This window comes from Sceloporus occidentalis, unplaced genomic scaffold (assembly GCF_023333645.1).
Source record: "Sceloporus occidentalis isolate IW3139 unplaced genomic scaffold, rSceOcc1.0.p SCAF_6, whole genome shotgun sequence".
Taxonomy (NCBI): domain Eukaryota; kingdom Metazoa; phylum Chordata; class Lepidosauria; order Squamata; family Phrynosomatidae; genus Sceloporus; species Sceloporus occidentalis.
Window position 1 is genome coordinate 120,071,108 of NW_028316986.1, and position 17,111 is coordinate 120,088,218.

Here is a 17,111-nt window from a genome sequence, read left to right on the forward strand (position 1 = left end):
CTGTGCAGCATTTCAGAATGATGTAAGGAAACATTTTGTTGCTTCTTACAATCTGTGCATGGAGACACAGCCATGTGGGAAGAGAGTTTTTTTATTAAAACTAATCTTTGGTTGGAGTATATAATTGGAGGACTGCTACAGAATCTTTTAATACCAAGAAAAATGTTCCCTTTTAAACTGATTTTGTTAACTTTTTGTTGCTGAAATGTCTGCATGTGCAAAGAGGGGGAGAAAAGAGAGCTCTTTACAATCTGATTAGATTAAGAAAAACAAAACAGTGACGAAATATAGAAGAGAAGTTATAAAACGAGAATCCCTAAACTAGTTAAGTGTTGACAGAAATGTGAAAAAGAGAAAATGAATTGAAGCAGTATTGCCTAAAAACAGCCCTACTTCTAGGTATACCATTATTGCTTTGTTCATCAATGGGTCCCCGTATTCCACCACCATTTATGATGCACATCGAGACATGATTCCACTCATTGTCATCTGGATGTCTCAGGTTATTGTAAACCTAAAACATTCACAAAGAAAATAATTTCTATCACTTTGGGTGTTTTTGATTTATGTTGGCTGCAAGGACTCCAGCAAGTAAGTTTTGCAAAGCATCTTATGAATTCGTGGTTTTTTAAAAAGAAATTCTGGGATGTTATTTAGAAATAAATCTCTTCCACAGTAAAAACAAAACAAAACAAAAAAACAAAAACAAGTTTACATACATTCCTGCTATGGGAAAACCATATTCAAATCACAAAACAGGATTCTTACTCCAAAATTACCAAGTATTTGCAGTGGTCCCTTGGTATCTTCTGGGCTTTGTTCCCAGGACCCCCCCCCCCCCCCGGATACTAAAATTCATAGATGCACAAGTCCCATTATATACAGTAGTTCAGTAAAATAATGTTCCTTATATAAAATGGCAAAATCAAGGTTTGGTTTTGGGGTTTATTTTGGGGAATAGTTTCAGGCCATTAATAGTGGAGCTGGTGGAGAAGGAAGGCTGACTGTACATTGACAAATTTAGGAACAGCTTTGGGCACCTCACGTGAAAATATATGGTTGTATGGTTAATGCACAGAAGTATCACAATTAAGATGAATGCTGGAGAGGTCAAAAGGGATGAAATACTAGCCTTCTATAATATACTGATATTGTATGAGGAAACTTAGAGAAGTGTAGAGAAAGATGCAATCTTTAACTTTTGGGGGGGGGGGCATGGTTATGCAAATTGCAGAGTTTTATGGAGTAGGCAAAGTTCTTATAAAACATGCTGTTGGAAAATGTTATGTTTTGTGTCATGGCCTGCATATCACAACAGATATCCTTTATGTGCACTGCAATAACAACTTGATTGCTGTGAATTAATGATTCTGTAGGAAGCCATACTCAAGGAAAATTGTTTTGAAAAAATGATGAGCTTGAGAAGTACACTTTTACTTGAGAAATACACTTAGAAGGATCTGATTTGAAGAGATGTCTTTATTGTGGAATGATAGGAGAAAATCCTTAAGAATCTGCATGTTATGTGGCTAGACTTGGCTCATGGTGGGATGTCAAGAAAGCATCTGAAATGAAAGTTTTGCTGTAAAAATCTGGTGTTGTAGTTCTAAATAGTCTTAATGAGTAATGTACCTTATTGAACAAAGTAGTATGTTCTTCTGAGGATCACTCTATAAAAGAATCACTTTTGGTTTTCTTATAAAAGTGAGTCAAAGCATGAATACAGAAACAAACACAAACCACTGAAGTATTTGACTAAACAATAATGAACCACAAATACAGGTGTATCATGTAAATAAAAATACCCAGTTCAACTATGTATATGCACACGTAACGGAAAAACTTACATAACACCACTTGGTTCAATATGTATGAACTTACTAATATAATTTAGGCCGAGGGGGGGGGGGCAACTATATATATGGTTTGTATCTTGTATATACAGTAATTAATCATAAGGCTAATGTCCAAAAGTAGAATTAAAGCCAATTCAGTTGTTGTGGTGATGTTTATAAGAATCTTGTGTCAGCAAGCTAAAGGTATTACAATTAGTATTCCATACATTGCCGTTTGAATTCTGGCTACACAACTGAAGAAGCTTATCTTTGGCAAAACGGAAAAGAAAACTACCCCGGATACTCTATTATCACCACAACAATTTAGCTATACATAGTTGAATCTGGTATTTTTGTTTCTCTTCAAAACATGCACAAGCATTATTTCAAAAAATAATTCTATGGATGCATGTACATGTGCAGGTGTTACATTGCAATTTGACACAGTAAGTGTCACTGTTGCAGGAACTGCCATTTGGCAGGCATTCCAATCAGATTTGAGCTAGTAAAGTGTGTCCAAAGTTTAAATCCACTGCTAATTATCTTTAGAACGGAGTTTGCTCCTCTGTAAGTTAGTGCAAGCCAATTCAGTCCGATGCCACCCTAGTCAATCATTGTTCACGAACCTAAACAAAAGGAGTTGTGCCAAGTCAAGTAACTTCCTGTGGAGAATGCTTTCAACTCGAGACAAATTTCCAGGACAGCACGGTGATGCCTGGACTGCCTAATTAACTTTAATTGTGCAAACCTTAAATTCAGTTTTCTACAAGGCAACAATATAAGCCAAGACATGATTTCCCTTCCCTGGATTGTGCTTTATTTTAGAGGTTGTAATGGTCCTGCAAGACCACGGGGGCTAGATTAAAGGAAAAGTTAAATCAGGGGTATCGAGCAAAGAACCAATTGGGCCTGGCACCTACAGGGGTTCTGTTAGGTAGACAGGATAGAGGTAGAAGTCAGAAGGGATGAAATGGGGGTGGAGGTGGGGAATTGAAATTAGAGAATGCACAAAAAAGTATACACTTCCTACAAAAGAAACAAAACTTCAATTCCTGAGTATACTAAAACTATCAAATATTAGAAGCACTTAGGAAAGGAAGAGAGACAATTAAATGCTTCTGGAGACCAAGGGAGTAATCTCAGGGGGGGGAAAATTTAACACTTGACCTAGTTTTTTCAATTCTTTGGAAATGGATTGATGGGCTACAGATGGCAACTAGTGGAGTTTTAGAATGACTTGTTTTATATCTTGGCCTATTTTGTTGTTCTTGTTGTTGCATGCCTTTAAGTAATTTCTTAGTTATGTCCACCGTAAGGTGAACCTATCACAGGATTTTTGGGGCTGTGAGTGTGTGACTCACCCAAGATCACCAAGTGGGTTTCTATGGCTGAGCAGGGAATCATACCCTAATCTCTAGAGTCATAGTCCAATGCTCATGCCACTGCACCATGCTGACTTTCCTTAGCCTGTTCACTTTGGGTATTACACTTGCCACCAGAATAAGGAGTGAGGGCCTTAAGCCAGCTGTATTCACTGAATATACCCTCTTGTTATGCTATATTCCTAAAGATACATCTATGTTTTCTTTTATATTTTAAAAACAGTTCCCACTTTTAAAAAGCCTACTTTCTCCTTTAGGGAGAAAGGAAGGGAAGCTTTTATCACCTGTCCCCATGGCAAAGATATACCAGAAGCCATGCAGGTATTATCTTATTTCCCCTGTAAACATTAAAGAGAAGGAGAAGGTGTTGGGCCCTTACATCCTTAGGTATCAGTATCAGATATGACCAAAGATGCCAAGCACCAATTTCCATATTGCAAAATAGTTATCACTGTTACTGGAGAAGGAATGAAGATCTGAGAACTGGTTAGAAAGTGTAAGGCAGGGGCCATCCTTTTGAACAAGGTGCATTTTAAAACCAATATAGTGTAGTAGTTCATGTGTCAGAATAAGGAGACGTAGGTTCAGGTTTCCTCTCAGTAATGAAGTCCAGTACAGAATTTTGGACCAGTTACTCTCTTTCAATCTAACATCCTGCTGTAAAATAAATAAACAAAAAAAGAAAAACCTGGGAGGGAAAATAAGTGCATGGTTCTCTGAGCTCCGTGGAGGAAAGATGGGATAAATATGTGTAATAACTAGGCTTGCCATATCCCGCCTGGGGGTGGGACTTTCCCAGTTTGGGGCGGGGCCACACGGTCCCGCCCCGGTTTAGGACCTCCCCCAGGACCTCCCCCCCCAGCAAGGCCCTGGAGGCAGCTCCAGCCCTCCCCGCCTCCCTGCCTGACTTAAGCCTAGAGAGCAGGTCTTAAAGACATCTGCCACTCAGAGCTATTGCCAGCCCACTTGGTATATATACCCTGCAAAAGGCATTACTTTCAGGTTACAGTGAGCAAAGAAAAAAAGGCCATCAATCGTTCCTGTTTCCCTGGGAGTCTAAATGCCTCATCTTTTAAATGTCTACCACTCAGTATTGTTGTAATTCTTTATCACAGGGTCGTTTTTGAGGCCCTAAACACCTTTCCTTGTAATATGCAAATTTCTCCCAAAGCTGACCAATGGGAAAGAAGCAATCAGCCCTCCCCTTGGGTTGGTTTTCAATGGCTTGGAAGGAAGAGATTTTGCCTTGCAAGTTGCTGGTAAGTAATAGAAGGCTTTCGGGTAGCAAAAGGCTGCAGAAATAGTTTGACCCTCCCCCCCCCTTAAACATCCATGGCTCAGTGCTATGGGATTCTGGGAATTGTAGTTTCTTGTGGCACCAGAGCTCTTTTGACAAAAGGAAGCTGAATGGTCCACAGAGGAGGCGTTGCCTGGGGGCAGAGCCTCTTGCCAGCAGTCTGCGGTGGAAGAGAGGAGGCTGATGGTCCTGGCCACTTCCCTTGGCTCCCTCCCTCCTCCTCCTCCTCCTCCTCCTCCTCCTCTCAGAGCTCATTCACTCTCCCTGGCTTTTCTCTTCCCCCCCCCCCTCTGCACTTTGAGACCCCTTTAACTGCCAAAGCTCAATGCCACAATAAACTACAATTCCCAGGATTCCATAGCACTGAGCCCTGGCAGTCCAAGCAGTGTGTTTTGGACACAGAGATCCTCCAAATGAATCCAGTCCCTAGCTTTTATATCTCTCTCACACACTGCAGGAATAATAACCCACTTTGAGACTGCTTTAACTCAGTGCTAGGGAATCCTGGGAATGCTAGTGTTTGGGAGACATTGAGACTTCTCTGTCAGTCATGGCTCTGAGGCCACAATAGACTACAATTCCCAGGATTCCCCAGCACTGAACAGTCTCAAACTGGACCATTTCCTCAGCTTGGATGCACCTGGGGAGGCATTCTGGGCACTGCAGTTCAACTACGTTTGGAGGATTATGGGACTCCCTGTCAGAGATAGCTCTGGGGCCACAATGTACAGTGGTACCTCGGGATACGAATTACCCAGGTTACGAAATTTTCAGGATACGAAAAAAATTAATTTAAAAAAACTGTTTCGGGTTAAGAAAGTTTTTTCGGGTTACGAAAAAACTTTTGGTGCTTTTCGGCGCGATTTCGCACCAAAAAGCGGCTTTTCCCCATTAGCGCCTATGGGGATTCGGCTTGCGAAAGCCTTTCGGGTTACGAAATTGACAGCGGAACGAATCAATTTCGTAACCCGAGGCACCACTGTACTACAATTCCCAGCATTCCCCAGCACTAACCCAGGACAGTTAAGTCACTCTCAAACTGGATTATTTCCTCAGTGTGGATGCAGCTTTGGTGAGGAACTCGGGGCATTTCAGTCCAGCATTGTTTTATTTCTGCAGTGTATTTTGGACCAGAGACAAGGTGACCAGGTATCCTCCTCCTTTTCCAGGACATGTCCTCTTCTGTCAAATTTCAAAATGTCCTCCATTTTGATCATGGCTAAGAAGCATGGATTTATAATTACATGGGTGTTTTTAGCTTTTATTTTTGGCCATGTCCTACATTTTTTTGCTTGGGTGCCCTACATTTTGGGGTGAGGGCATTGGTCACTTTGGTCAGAGAGCTTTCCAGGGGTTAACTGCCATTCTGCTGTGGTGCTGGAACAAACCACCATTCCCAGAATTCCATAGCATTCATCCAAGACAGTTAAAGTGGTCTCAAACCAGATTATTTCTCCAGTGTAGATGCAGCCCAATCCTTTTGCCTCTCTTATGCCTGAGATTTCAAAGCCCAGGCTTGGCACCACAACAAACTACAAATCCCAGGATTCCATAGGATGGAGTGATGAGAGTGAAAGCAGTGTGGCAGCAGCCTAAGTATGCTTAATGCAGTTCTTAACATGGTTCACCTCTTGCCTACAGAGTCTCACAAGACTTTTTTGTTGAACAACTTGTACCCATTAACTCCATTTCATGTCTCCTTTATTTAGTGGGGAGGAATACAGACAAAACAAGCCAAAATGAAGAAAAACCAAAGTCCCTTGACCAAAGGGTTTGTTTGTGGAATAAGCCTCTGAAATATGCAAGAGGCAATGTTAAAATAAAGCCATGTTCAATGCCCAAATGTGCTGTTTGGAATGGGGAGAGGGGGGTGGCCAGAAAGGGAAGTACATTTCCGTGATCTGTCTACGAATAATGTCAAAATGTCCTCCATTTTGATCATGCCTAAGAAACATGCATTTATATTAACATTTCTTAAAAAAAGCCTCAATTTTTTGAGTGTCCTCCATTTTTATAAAATGTGTCCTACATTTGAAAACGTTGTCCTGCATTTGTCCTACATTTGTCCCGGTTTGGAGGTCCTGACTTATGGCAACCCTAGTAATAACAGATGTTAAAAATAATAAAACCTCTACAGTAACTTTTTTCCCTCAGTGGCAATGGCTACAGGTACATCATCTAGGATTTTAGATGACCTTCACCCTCACCCAATTTGGCATCTTAATGTACAGACGTGGTTCTTTAGCATACCATCCAAAAGCCATCAAATACTTCCACACAGTTATTTATAAGTTAAGCAATGACTTTCTTACCACAGCATCACAAATCAAGTTTCCCATGTTGCACTCCTGAAAACGGCATGCTTGACTGGTACCATTTAGATAAACAATAGTCTTCCCTATTTCTTTTGAAGAAAAATTTCTCAGCTCAGCCTTCATCTTGTCAACTTCTGCTTTCACAATTGGATCTGAATCAGAAATATGATATAGTAAAGGCCATTACTGACTGGATGATTCATATGAATAGCATATCTGTTTATGTATAGCACAATATTACAATAGCTTTGGGGTTCTTTGCAATGAAAGGCCCGTTATACACGGGCTAAAAAGTACGCATAGAGCGCGTACTAGGGTTAAGGCAGGGCGGTGCTTCCACACCGCCCTAACCCTAGTGCGCGCTGTGCGTGCACAAAATGGCGGCGGCCATTCTGCACGGCCGCCACCATTGATACGTCACGACCGCGCCGCCTCCTTTTGCCACTTCCCCGCAGCCCGGAAAGCGGTGGATCGGGGCCTCAGCAGCTGCCGCTCTAGCTGCTGAGGCCCCGATCTGGCGGGGAAAGGTGCGCCTACAGGCCGCCCCAAAGGGGCGGTCTGTAATGCGCCAAAGTTACTCCACAGATAATCACTCTTCAGAAGAAACCCAGCACAATGAAAAGGGTGAGGACTTCTATTTAACAATACTTTGGATCCAAAGAGTCACACAACCAGTTCCATATGGCTTCTGTGGAGTAGAGCTTATGTTTCTTGTACAATAACCTTGCCACACTCCATGTTTTACAGTAAGTTGCTTTCAGAAACCATATTTGTTAATATGGTAGAACACCTCAAACCACAAATCTAGTGGTTTATTATGTGATAGAATTTGTTCAAAGGATTTTTTAATTTTATTTTTAAAAAGCCAGCATCCCAATGGATGTGCCCAGACTTTGGTTGCACTTAGACCAGAGTTGGGGAGCCTGCAACCTTCCAGAACCTGGACTCTTATCATTTCTGATGATGGGTCATAAAGGCTATGGTTGATGGGAACAGAAAGTCCAATATAATATAGGTGGCCACACGTTCCCCACACCTAACCTAGCATATCTCTTTGGAATCTGGCCAACGTTTATAAAGAGACTGTGTTTCCATAAAGAGTGCAAAGAGTGAAAGCATGCACTCTAACTTCAGCTGAAACCTATTTTTATATTTATGGATAAGCAACTGAAAGTGGTTTTATAGTCATATCACAGGATTTATTTGGTACAGTATAAGGGAGGAGGAGCAGTAATTTTATAAGTTGGGTGGCATTTTGATATACTTATCAAAATCCTTTAAAAGTATGTGTTAATATTGCCACTGGAGGAAGGGCTACAGACAGAAATGTCAGATTCTTTCCCCATACCTTCCGGGATACTGCTGTCTAGTAGGATAGGGTTTCCAGATGCATTAATTACATTTCCATCATCATCAAAGGTGATATTCAAGTAGCCAAGATACTTTCCAAATGCGTAAGCTTGAACAACAGGCACTTCACGCCCATCATCCGATTTCACCATGAATGGATAAGCACCAGCAGGTATATCATTTGAAGGAGGATTGCCTGTAAAAATGATGACAGCATGAATATTTTTCCCCTTTTTGGTTTTCAAAGTACATATAGTTCAGCTACAAACAGGAGAGAAGTCTTTGAGGCACTTGTGCTTGGATTCCTGAAGCAGAAAAAAAGGCAGAAAGAAGAGGACTAAGGCATGGCTGCTAAGATTTAAAAAGGTAGTCCCTTGACATGAATATCTAGTTGCAATTGACTGTCGGGGGTGGTGCTTATCTCCGTTACTAAGCTCCGTAACGGAGCAGAGTGGTGTCTGAAGACAACTCCAGTGGTCATGTGGCCAGCATGATTGCACTGAACGCTGTTACCTTCTGACAGAGAAGGGGTACCTATCTATCTGCTTGCATTTGCATGCTTTCAAACTGCTAGGTTGGCAGAAGCTGGGACTAGTGATGGGAGCTCACCCCATCATGCAGCACTTGGGCCTCAAACTGACAACCTTCTGATTTTACAGTCGGCATCTTAACCACACCCATCCCTGTTGCTAAGATTTAGAAGACTTTTTTTTTAAAGGCTTGTCTACTAAGCCATGGGAGTGTCTTCTGAAAAAATACCTGTGACTATATGTATAGCCCCCCAATTACCACTGTTGTGTTTGTGGTTCTGTAGGATCACAGCCATAGTAGCTATAGGGTTTGGACTTTATTATACTATCTTTTGTTGCATGAATAGAATGTTTCTTTCCATTTGATCCAGTCTAGTCCAACTGTGTTTATCCATTCTTGTGGCAAAACATACTTCTCTGCAAACATTTCAAAATAGTGTCTTATGCATCTTTTTTTGTAGATGTATTGGCTTGTTTATTTTTCACTAGACACTTGCTATGTTTTGCTGATCCTCCCTCCCATTAACTAGTGTCCAGCTGCAGTGGTATCCCCAGTCCGGGCGTCACCCAGTGTGTGGTGTGGGGCTTATAAAGGTGGGGTCAAAAGGGCAGCCTCCCCCCATGCCTTCCAAATTCATGCTGGACTCAGGGGGCAGACTGCCTTCCCTCATGCCTTCTGAGTCTATGCTGGACTTGGAAGGAAGACTCCCTCTCCCTATCCCCATGCCTTCCGATTCCTCATTGGACTCAGAAAGCAGTTGGGAGGGCGGTAGCCACATGCTGGCCCTCCTTCTCCATCCTGGGCTTTCTCTTTGGAGAGGAAGCTGTAATGGGAGAGGAGGGCTCAACCAGGTGTCATCCCCTTCTGGGTGTCACCCACTGCAATACGCACCCCCTGCACCCTCCTACTGATGCCACTGTCTAGCTGAAAAGGGTGACAATGACGTACACAACATGATATAAATTTAGAGTACATTGTCACAGATGAAGCTATCCCTACAAATCTGCTTTATGGGGTTACCTGCAGTAGAAGAATCTTTGTTTAATTTGGTTACTGAGATTATTTCCTTATGACTGCAGGCTCATCTCCGGCCATGGATCCTTTTGGACTTCTCATACACTTGAGGGAATGTATGTGATTACCTTCTGCAGGAATTATAATGCTTTGTAAGATTTAGACCAACTTTTTAGTTCTGGCCTGGAATAACATGTGTGAGCAGAAACTACACACACACACACACACACACACAAAACTCTGTGTTACTGCTCCAGACTGCATTCTTCATTAAGATCTCCCTGACCTTCTCAGAGTAAATAGAGGGGCCGTGGAGATGGATTTTCTCCATCACCTCAGCTATAGAAATCTTCATCCAAGCTGGCTTTTCCTCTCTCTTAGCCTTCAACAGCTGGGTAAAGCAAGACTGGCTGGTCAACTGCCCCCTTCTTTAGCAGGTGGAGAGAGAGCCAGAAACCTCATCAGTGAGGATGAGGAAAATCTAGATAGCTTTTGGAGTGGAAGAGATGAAAGACCAGTGCCTCCATGTGTGCACCAATATGGTTCCTTAACCTTTAAAAAAAAATCCAATCTGGGATGTTTTAATTCAAGAAATTCCTGGCAAAAGGGTTATGGAATAAAAGTTTTTAAGACAGTGAGACTGCACATGATAAAGGGGGAGAAGAAAAGCTGTTATTCAGGAGCAGAACACTGCTTGCTACCCTTTTGGATACTGACTTTTGGGAGGGAACAGAACACAAAGGAAACTAAATTCTTTTTTTCACAGGGACAAATACGAACTGCAAGACAGAAATCCCTAAATGAAAATGGGAATTTTGATTACATATTCATGGTCTGATTAAAGTCACATTCTTTATCACTGAACACACCCACACACTACACAAGACACCATTATTTACTTCATTTCATTTTGTTTGCTAAACGTAGTGGGTTTATTTCCAGAAATCCACCACGGACTAAGTCAGTAAATATTATTCCATCTTAAGAAAGTTACCAGGACACTGGTAAGTGCACTGGAAAACTCTTGTCACTAGCTTTTATATTCTACAGCCTGCCAGCATCTCACGGCCATGAAGGATTCTTTGGAAATGCTGCCAGTGACAGCATTTCCACTTGTCTTAAAACCCTCAGCTCCTGGACAGCTCCCAAGTGCATTTTTTCCAGTTCTGAAAATCTCAACATGTAGTTGATGGTGGCATGTCAATTACTGCCATGCCTTTCAAAAACCAAAGCAAATTATTAAAAATGGGCTAAAACATCTATAAACTGTTGCATTCAGAAGGATTTCTGGACCAAAGCTTGGAAAACTTCCATATTTGGACTATTCCCATTTGTGGCCATGCTGGTTGGGAGATCAGTGAATTGCTGGGGTGGAGTGGGGGGAATTCCTGCAAGCTCAGGGATGGACATCTCTCACTATTTGCAACAAAAAAGAAATAGAATTTTGAAAATCATTAGGTTTGTGAATGATGTGCAATAGTGTCAACTAGGATGAAAAAAAGGGTCCAAAACCTGGACTTCAAAGTAGGGAAAGTCAAATGAGGCCACAGGCATGCTGGGACACAAGGGAAAATCTGGGAATTGATCATCCAGTTGTTGGCAATCACCCTATTGACTTTTATTTTTGCAGATGATTCTCAGACCAGGTGGACTGTTTCTGATCAGTGATATTGCTCATGTTCAGCATTACTTGGTCCAGAATACAGTTTGTCTAAATTTTAGTGCAGGTGTTACCAGTTCAGCAGCATTTCACCAAAAAGTTACATTACAGATTAGAATGTAAGATTATGCCCTACACACACAGAGTTAGCATTCAGCAGATCAGGTTTCCAAGGCCAGTTGCTCTCTAGGTATATTGTAAAAAAAAAAAAAAATCCAAATCAGGTGCTTGTGCATGGTGTCATCTGCTGCGCATACAACATAACTGTACATGCCAGTAGAGAACACTTTAAAAAACAGGCACTTCTTTTTTATCTGTACCCTTTTTGGAAAAGGCTGTAATTACCAAGCCAATTCTGACTTAAGCCAAGTGAAGTTTACCCACAGTGCTATTTCAGAAGGCTTTAAAAACAAAACACACTCTCTCAGAATACTGTTTTAGCATTTCAGACGCAAGCAGTTTTGCTCTTCTCAGTGAACCACCATCTAACATGGGGGTGGTGGGTATGTGGACAGACAAATCTCAGAGGAAAAGTCTAATATGCTGACAGAGAGAGGGTTCATATAGTGAGAGAGTGAAGGAACAGGGAGTCAGGAAACCACAAGGAAACCAATAGGCCAAAGACAGAATTTGTTTCTGTCGTGATTACATTGGTTACAGGAAAAAGACACAGTATCCTTGGTGCATAACAGCAAACCAAAGGAAACTATGATGAATAATAATAACAACAGCAACGTAAAGTCTAGACGCTGAAAATAGAGCATACAAAAACAAGATGTACCACTGATGGTCTCTTCTTTTTATGCCAGTTAAATAAATGGGGGCAGGGGTGGGAACTTTCAGACCAGACTATTTATTCTATTTGATTTCATCCTCTATTTTTCAAAGTTTTGTCCAGATGAGAGAGCTTCTCCCATACATGGCTAACTTGGACAGAAGTCTGGACTGAAAGTTCCAGAATCCTCAAATGTTCAAATTGTATTTCCCATTGAAAGCAGTGCAGCATAGATGGACAGCAAGCACACTCTTTTGTCAATTCCACTTCAGTCCCAAATTCCAAACCCAGCAAATGATAATATGCAGACACTTGCCTCATACAATAAAGGCATGAAAAATTAAACTTTTAGCACTATGTTGAGCACTATGCTAAATATATACCACAATGCTAACCCTAACTAAAATAATTAAGTTTTAAAATAATTAATAATCAGAAACTGTCCTTTGCTGAAGAAATGGCATACCTGTATAAAGAAATGTGTTTGTGTGTCCTCCGACCACAACATCCACACCTTTAACTTTCTGAGCAATCATTTTATCCACAGTGAAACCAGAGTGACCAAGTGCAATGATCTTGTTGACTCCCAGAGTAGTAAGTTTTTCTACCTGTGGCTGCAGTGCTGCAATTTCATCTTCAAACACTAAATCCTGCCCTTAAAAATCAGAAAAAAATATATGTTAATATTTTTATTGTATAAACCTAAATTGTATTTTCACCAAACATGATTCGGTAAAGCATAAAGACATTACACACACACACCTATACTTGATATTCCTCCATCCCTTCCTTCATTTCAAACAAGAGATGTCACATTGTTACCTAATTAACTTTTTTTTTTACTATTTTTTTAAAATTAGAGTTATATGACCGGGAATGTTTTGGTCACTTTAGTAAAGAGCAATTCATCTGGTCGAATGTCTATCTGCAATGCTCTAAAATGTGCTGAGTGTGCATAATAAGTGCAGGGTGGGCAATGAGAGTTAAAGAGAGGTTTAAAAGCTAGTTTGTTCTGTGAAGTCGAAGGCTTTCATGGCCGGCATCCATGGTTTTTTCTGGGTTTTTCAGGCTATGTGGCCATGTTCAAGAAAATTTTCTTCCTGACGTTTTGCCAGCATCTGTGGCTGGCATCTTCAGAGAATGCTTTGCCTGGAAAAAGTTGGGTTTATATATACTGTGTGAGCCTGGGAATGCAGGAGTGATTTGTATGTGTATTGTTCTGTGCTGATGGCCGGCCTCAGGCTGGGAGGCTAATGCAAAGGAGAATTAATGTCTGCTAATTGGTGATCATTTGAAGTGTAGTGCTAGCAGAGTGACACCACAGCATAGTCTTTTCTTCTGTTGTTGTGTGCCTTCAAGTCACTTCTGACTTATGGTGACCCTAAGGCAAATTTATCATTGGATTTTCTTGGCAAGATTTGTTCAAAGGGGGTTTGCCATTCCTTCCCCTGAGGTTGAGAGCATGTGACTTGCCCAATATCACCCAGTGGGTGAGTGGGGAATCAAACCCTGATCTCCAGAGTTATAGTCCAACACTTAGACCACTATGTCTCTTGTGTACCCCTGCCACAAAAACAAACAAACAAACAAACCACAACAATCAAAATATCCAGTTTCAGCCTGTCATCTCAGAATTACAGAAACAGATCTCAGTGAATCTGCTAAAGGTCAGAAGAGAGCTAGGAAGCTCTGGCGGGTTATAGACCGCCGCTTTGAGGCGGTCTGCCACCGCTGCCGTTTGCTCCGTAAGGGAGCCGCTGCAGCCACACCGCGCGGCTCCCTTGCAGAGCAAAAAAGAAGCTCCAAAATGGAGCTTCTTTAAGCGGCGCCTCTATGACGTCGCGAGGCGCCAGGGGCGGACTCGCGACGTCATAGACGCCGCGACATGTGCGGACAGTCATTCAGTCGGTGCCTCCCTACTCCTTGGCATGAGACAGGAAGAGTGGCAGCAACGCTCCCATTATTCTCCAGATTTCCAGGAATGAATAAGAGACCAGTAACTGCTTGGCTTTCTACTTGACCATTGTTTAACCTGCACATAAACATTGATTTGCTAGCCTAGTAACATGCAAGAATCATGTTTCTAGGGGAATTTCGTGCCTTGGCTACTGTTATTTGTAAACTCAATCATTTAGGGTTTGGTGCAGTGGTTTGAGTGTTGGACTAGGATTCTGGGGCACCAGGGTTCAAATAATCGTTCAGCCATGGAAACCCCCAGGGTGACCTTGGACAAGTCACACTTTCTTAGCCTCAGAGAAAGATGATGACATACTCCCTCTGGCCAAATCTTGCCAAGAAAACCCTAGGATACTTTTTTTTAGGGTTGCCACAAGGTAGAAACAACTTGACAGTGCCCAACATCAACAGTGACAAGGAAATCAGTTCATCTGCAGATGTATCTTTGAATTTTAACTAAAGTTAGAAAATAAACCACATATTTAGGGAGAAAGATGTTTTCATGGAACGAAAACTCTATGTGGGTGGCTGCTGTTTCAGTGCCACCTTTGATTTTCCACTGCTGCTGCTTCATTGCTAATTTCCTAAAGTGGTTCCTAGGGATTCCTACACAGGACTGCAGCCTCAGTGAATGTTGCCCTGCTACCTTGCAGCCCATTCTTCAGCAACAGCATGGGCTTGTTTGCTTTCCTTCCCATGTATTCAGGTTCACTGTATATAACTTAGCAGAAAATGTGACTTCTTTATGACACTAATCCTCATTGCATATCCTCCCACACTGAGTTCTTGTCATTCAACAACAGAACAATACAAAGATTAACATGGAAATCACTCCTCCCTACCCAGGGTCACGCAGAGTGTGTGTGTGTGTGTGTGTGTGTGTGTGTGTATTCTCTTCCATGCCATTATTCTCTGAAGATGCCAGCCCAAGATGCTGGCGAAACATCAGGAATAAGCTCTTCTAAAACATGGCCACAGAGCCCGAAAAACTCACAAAAAACAGTACTGGAGAGTGAGTTAGGATTGGGAAGAAAGTGTTTTAGGGACCATTCAGACTACCTTTTGTACAGAACTGTAACCTGGATTAAAAGTGGGAAGTTCCTATTGGGACCGGTTTAAACACATCAGGATCAGGGTCTTGCACACCAGATCCAGGACAAATCCCCCTTAGAGTGAATTTTCCGAAAGTGGATTATTTCCAATTTCTTCTTGGAAATACAGTTTCTTCCCTGCTGCTGGCAAATGTGAACTTACCCCAGTCATAACTGGGTCAAGTTCAGGGGAGGGGTTTAGGTCAGAGGGTGGGCAGTGGGCGGAACATGCCTCCCCTCTCGGCATTTTTTAAAAATGATTTATATATGTGTGTGTGACAGAATATGCGAATGCTTGTGCTACAAATGTTTCCCTTTTAAATTTGGCAAATTGATACAATATGTGAATGCTTTTGCTACATATGTGTATGTAAGGAGAGATGGCATTCTGGGGTGGCAACTGGAGGGAAAGCAAAGAAAGAGGATGCAGAGATGGCATTCTGAGGTGGCCTCCCCTGCAAGCAACATTATTATTATTATTATTATTATTATTATTATTATTATTATTAACAGATTATGTGAATGCTTTGGACTGGAAGGGAAGAGGCTGGCATGGGGGGGAGGCAAGGGCTTCAAAGGTGGCATTGGTCTGGAGGTGAAGGGAAGGCAAGAGGCTGGCATTCGGGGGGAGGCAAGGGCTTCAAAGGTGGCATTGATCTGGAGGGGAAGGGCAGGGAAGAGGCTGGCATGGGGGGCGGGAAGGCAAGGGCTTCAAAGGTGGCATTGGTCTAGAGGGGAAGGGAAGAGGTTCCAAAGAGGAGGAAATGCTGGGCTGGAAGTGAAGGGGAAGCTAAAGGCTGGCTTTTTCACACACACACACACACACACACACACACCTGGAAGTTTTAAAATTTGACAAGTTGACAGAATATGCGAACACTGCTGCCAGTTTTTTTTTTAAAAGGAGGGGGAAAGCACCCATTCCATTGGCCAATGGTTGTAGGACATGTAACCTTTGACGAAAGTGGAAGTGAATTTGATTGACAGCAGAGGAGGCTCCATTTTAAAGCACAACTGAAAATGTGAACTTCAGCAGGGCAAATTGCATTGATCAAGGTAAAGTGTAGTAGGAACTTCTTTCTGGGGAGATTCGGTACCGGCTTAACGAATCCGGACTGGATCTACACAGTGCAAGTGAGCGAGTGGGAATGGGGCCTTAGACACCAGAGCTTGGTGAAAGAGGGCAGAGGAAGAGAGAGAACTTAGGAATGTATCACATTACAAAGTTATAGGACTATATTCCACTTTAATTGCCATGGCAACATCCTATGGAATTCTGGGATCTGAAGTTTGGGGAAAGGCACTTGGAAATCTCAGCATAAGATCTCTTGGGCCTCACGAAACTCCAAATCCTAGAATTCAACAAGATATTGCCATGGCAGTTAAAGTGGAATATAGTGCTATAACAGCTGAGTGTGATAAGGACAGGTATCTAAACACACACACACACACAGATGCAGAGGGAGGGAGGGAGGGAGGGAGGGAGGGAGAGGGAATTTTCTAACTATTCAGTAATAGAGATTTGATTATATATAACTACACACTTAGTTTTGACTAGGCATGATCGACACAGATGTGATTAAATATGGTAGGCTGCCTCATACTCTGCCATTATGTCTAGTTTGGCCAAGGAATTGCATAAGGTTGTGTGATAGATGAGACTTTGCTGCAGGCTCCCACAATCATAAAGCAATAATACATGAAAGGATTCCCAGAAATCCAAGATGCTAAGACTTCCCAGCTTTCCAGTAAACCATCTGGGAGCTGGTAGAGCCAAAAGCCTTTTGTTCTGGTTTCTGTAATGAAGCCATTTCCTTTTAGCTCATGATCAGAATTCCCAGCCTGATTCTTTGCATTTGTATTGTCACAAGCAAGGGTTGATGCATCTTTGTAGATCATTCAAAT

At 42.0% G+C, this 17,111-nt stretch overlaps 1 protein-coding gene across 1 annotated transcript in view; it reads right to left on the reverse strand.

The window, feature by feature from the left end:
* Positions 1–17,111, reverse strand: part of LOC149311330 (snake venom 5'-nucleotidase-like) — a 42,775-nt gene that overhangs the window by 9,426 nt on the left and 16,238 nt on the right. Inside the window, exons 3-6 of the mRNA XM_089529494.1 lie at positions 12,626–12,814; positions 8,178–8,375; positions 6,827–6,981; positions 406–514 (exon numbers count right to left, since the gene is read on the reverse strand). Coding sequence (XP_089385620.1) covers positions 406–514; positions 6,827–6,981; positions 8,178–8,375; positions 12,626–12,814 — 651 coding nt within the window. The remainder of the gene's footprint in view (positions 1–405; positions 515–6,826; positions 6,982–8,177; positions 8,376–12,625; positions 12,815–17,111) is intronic.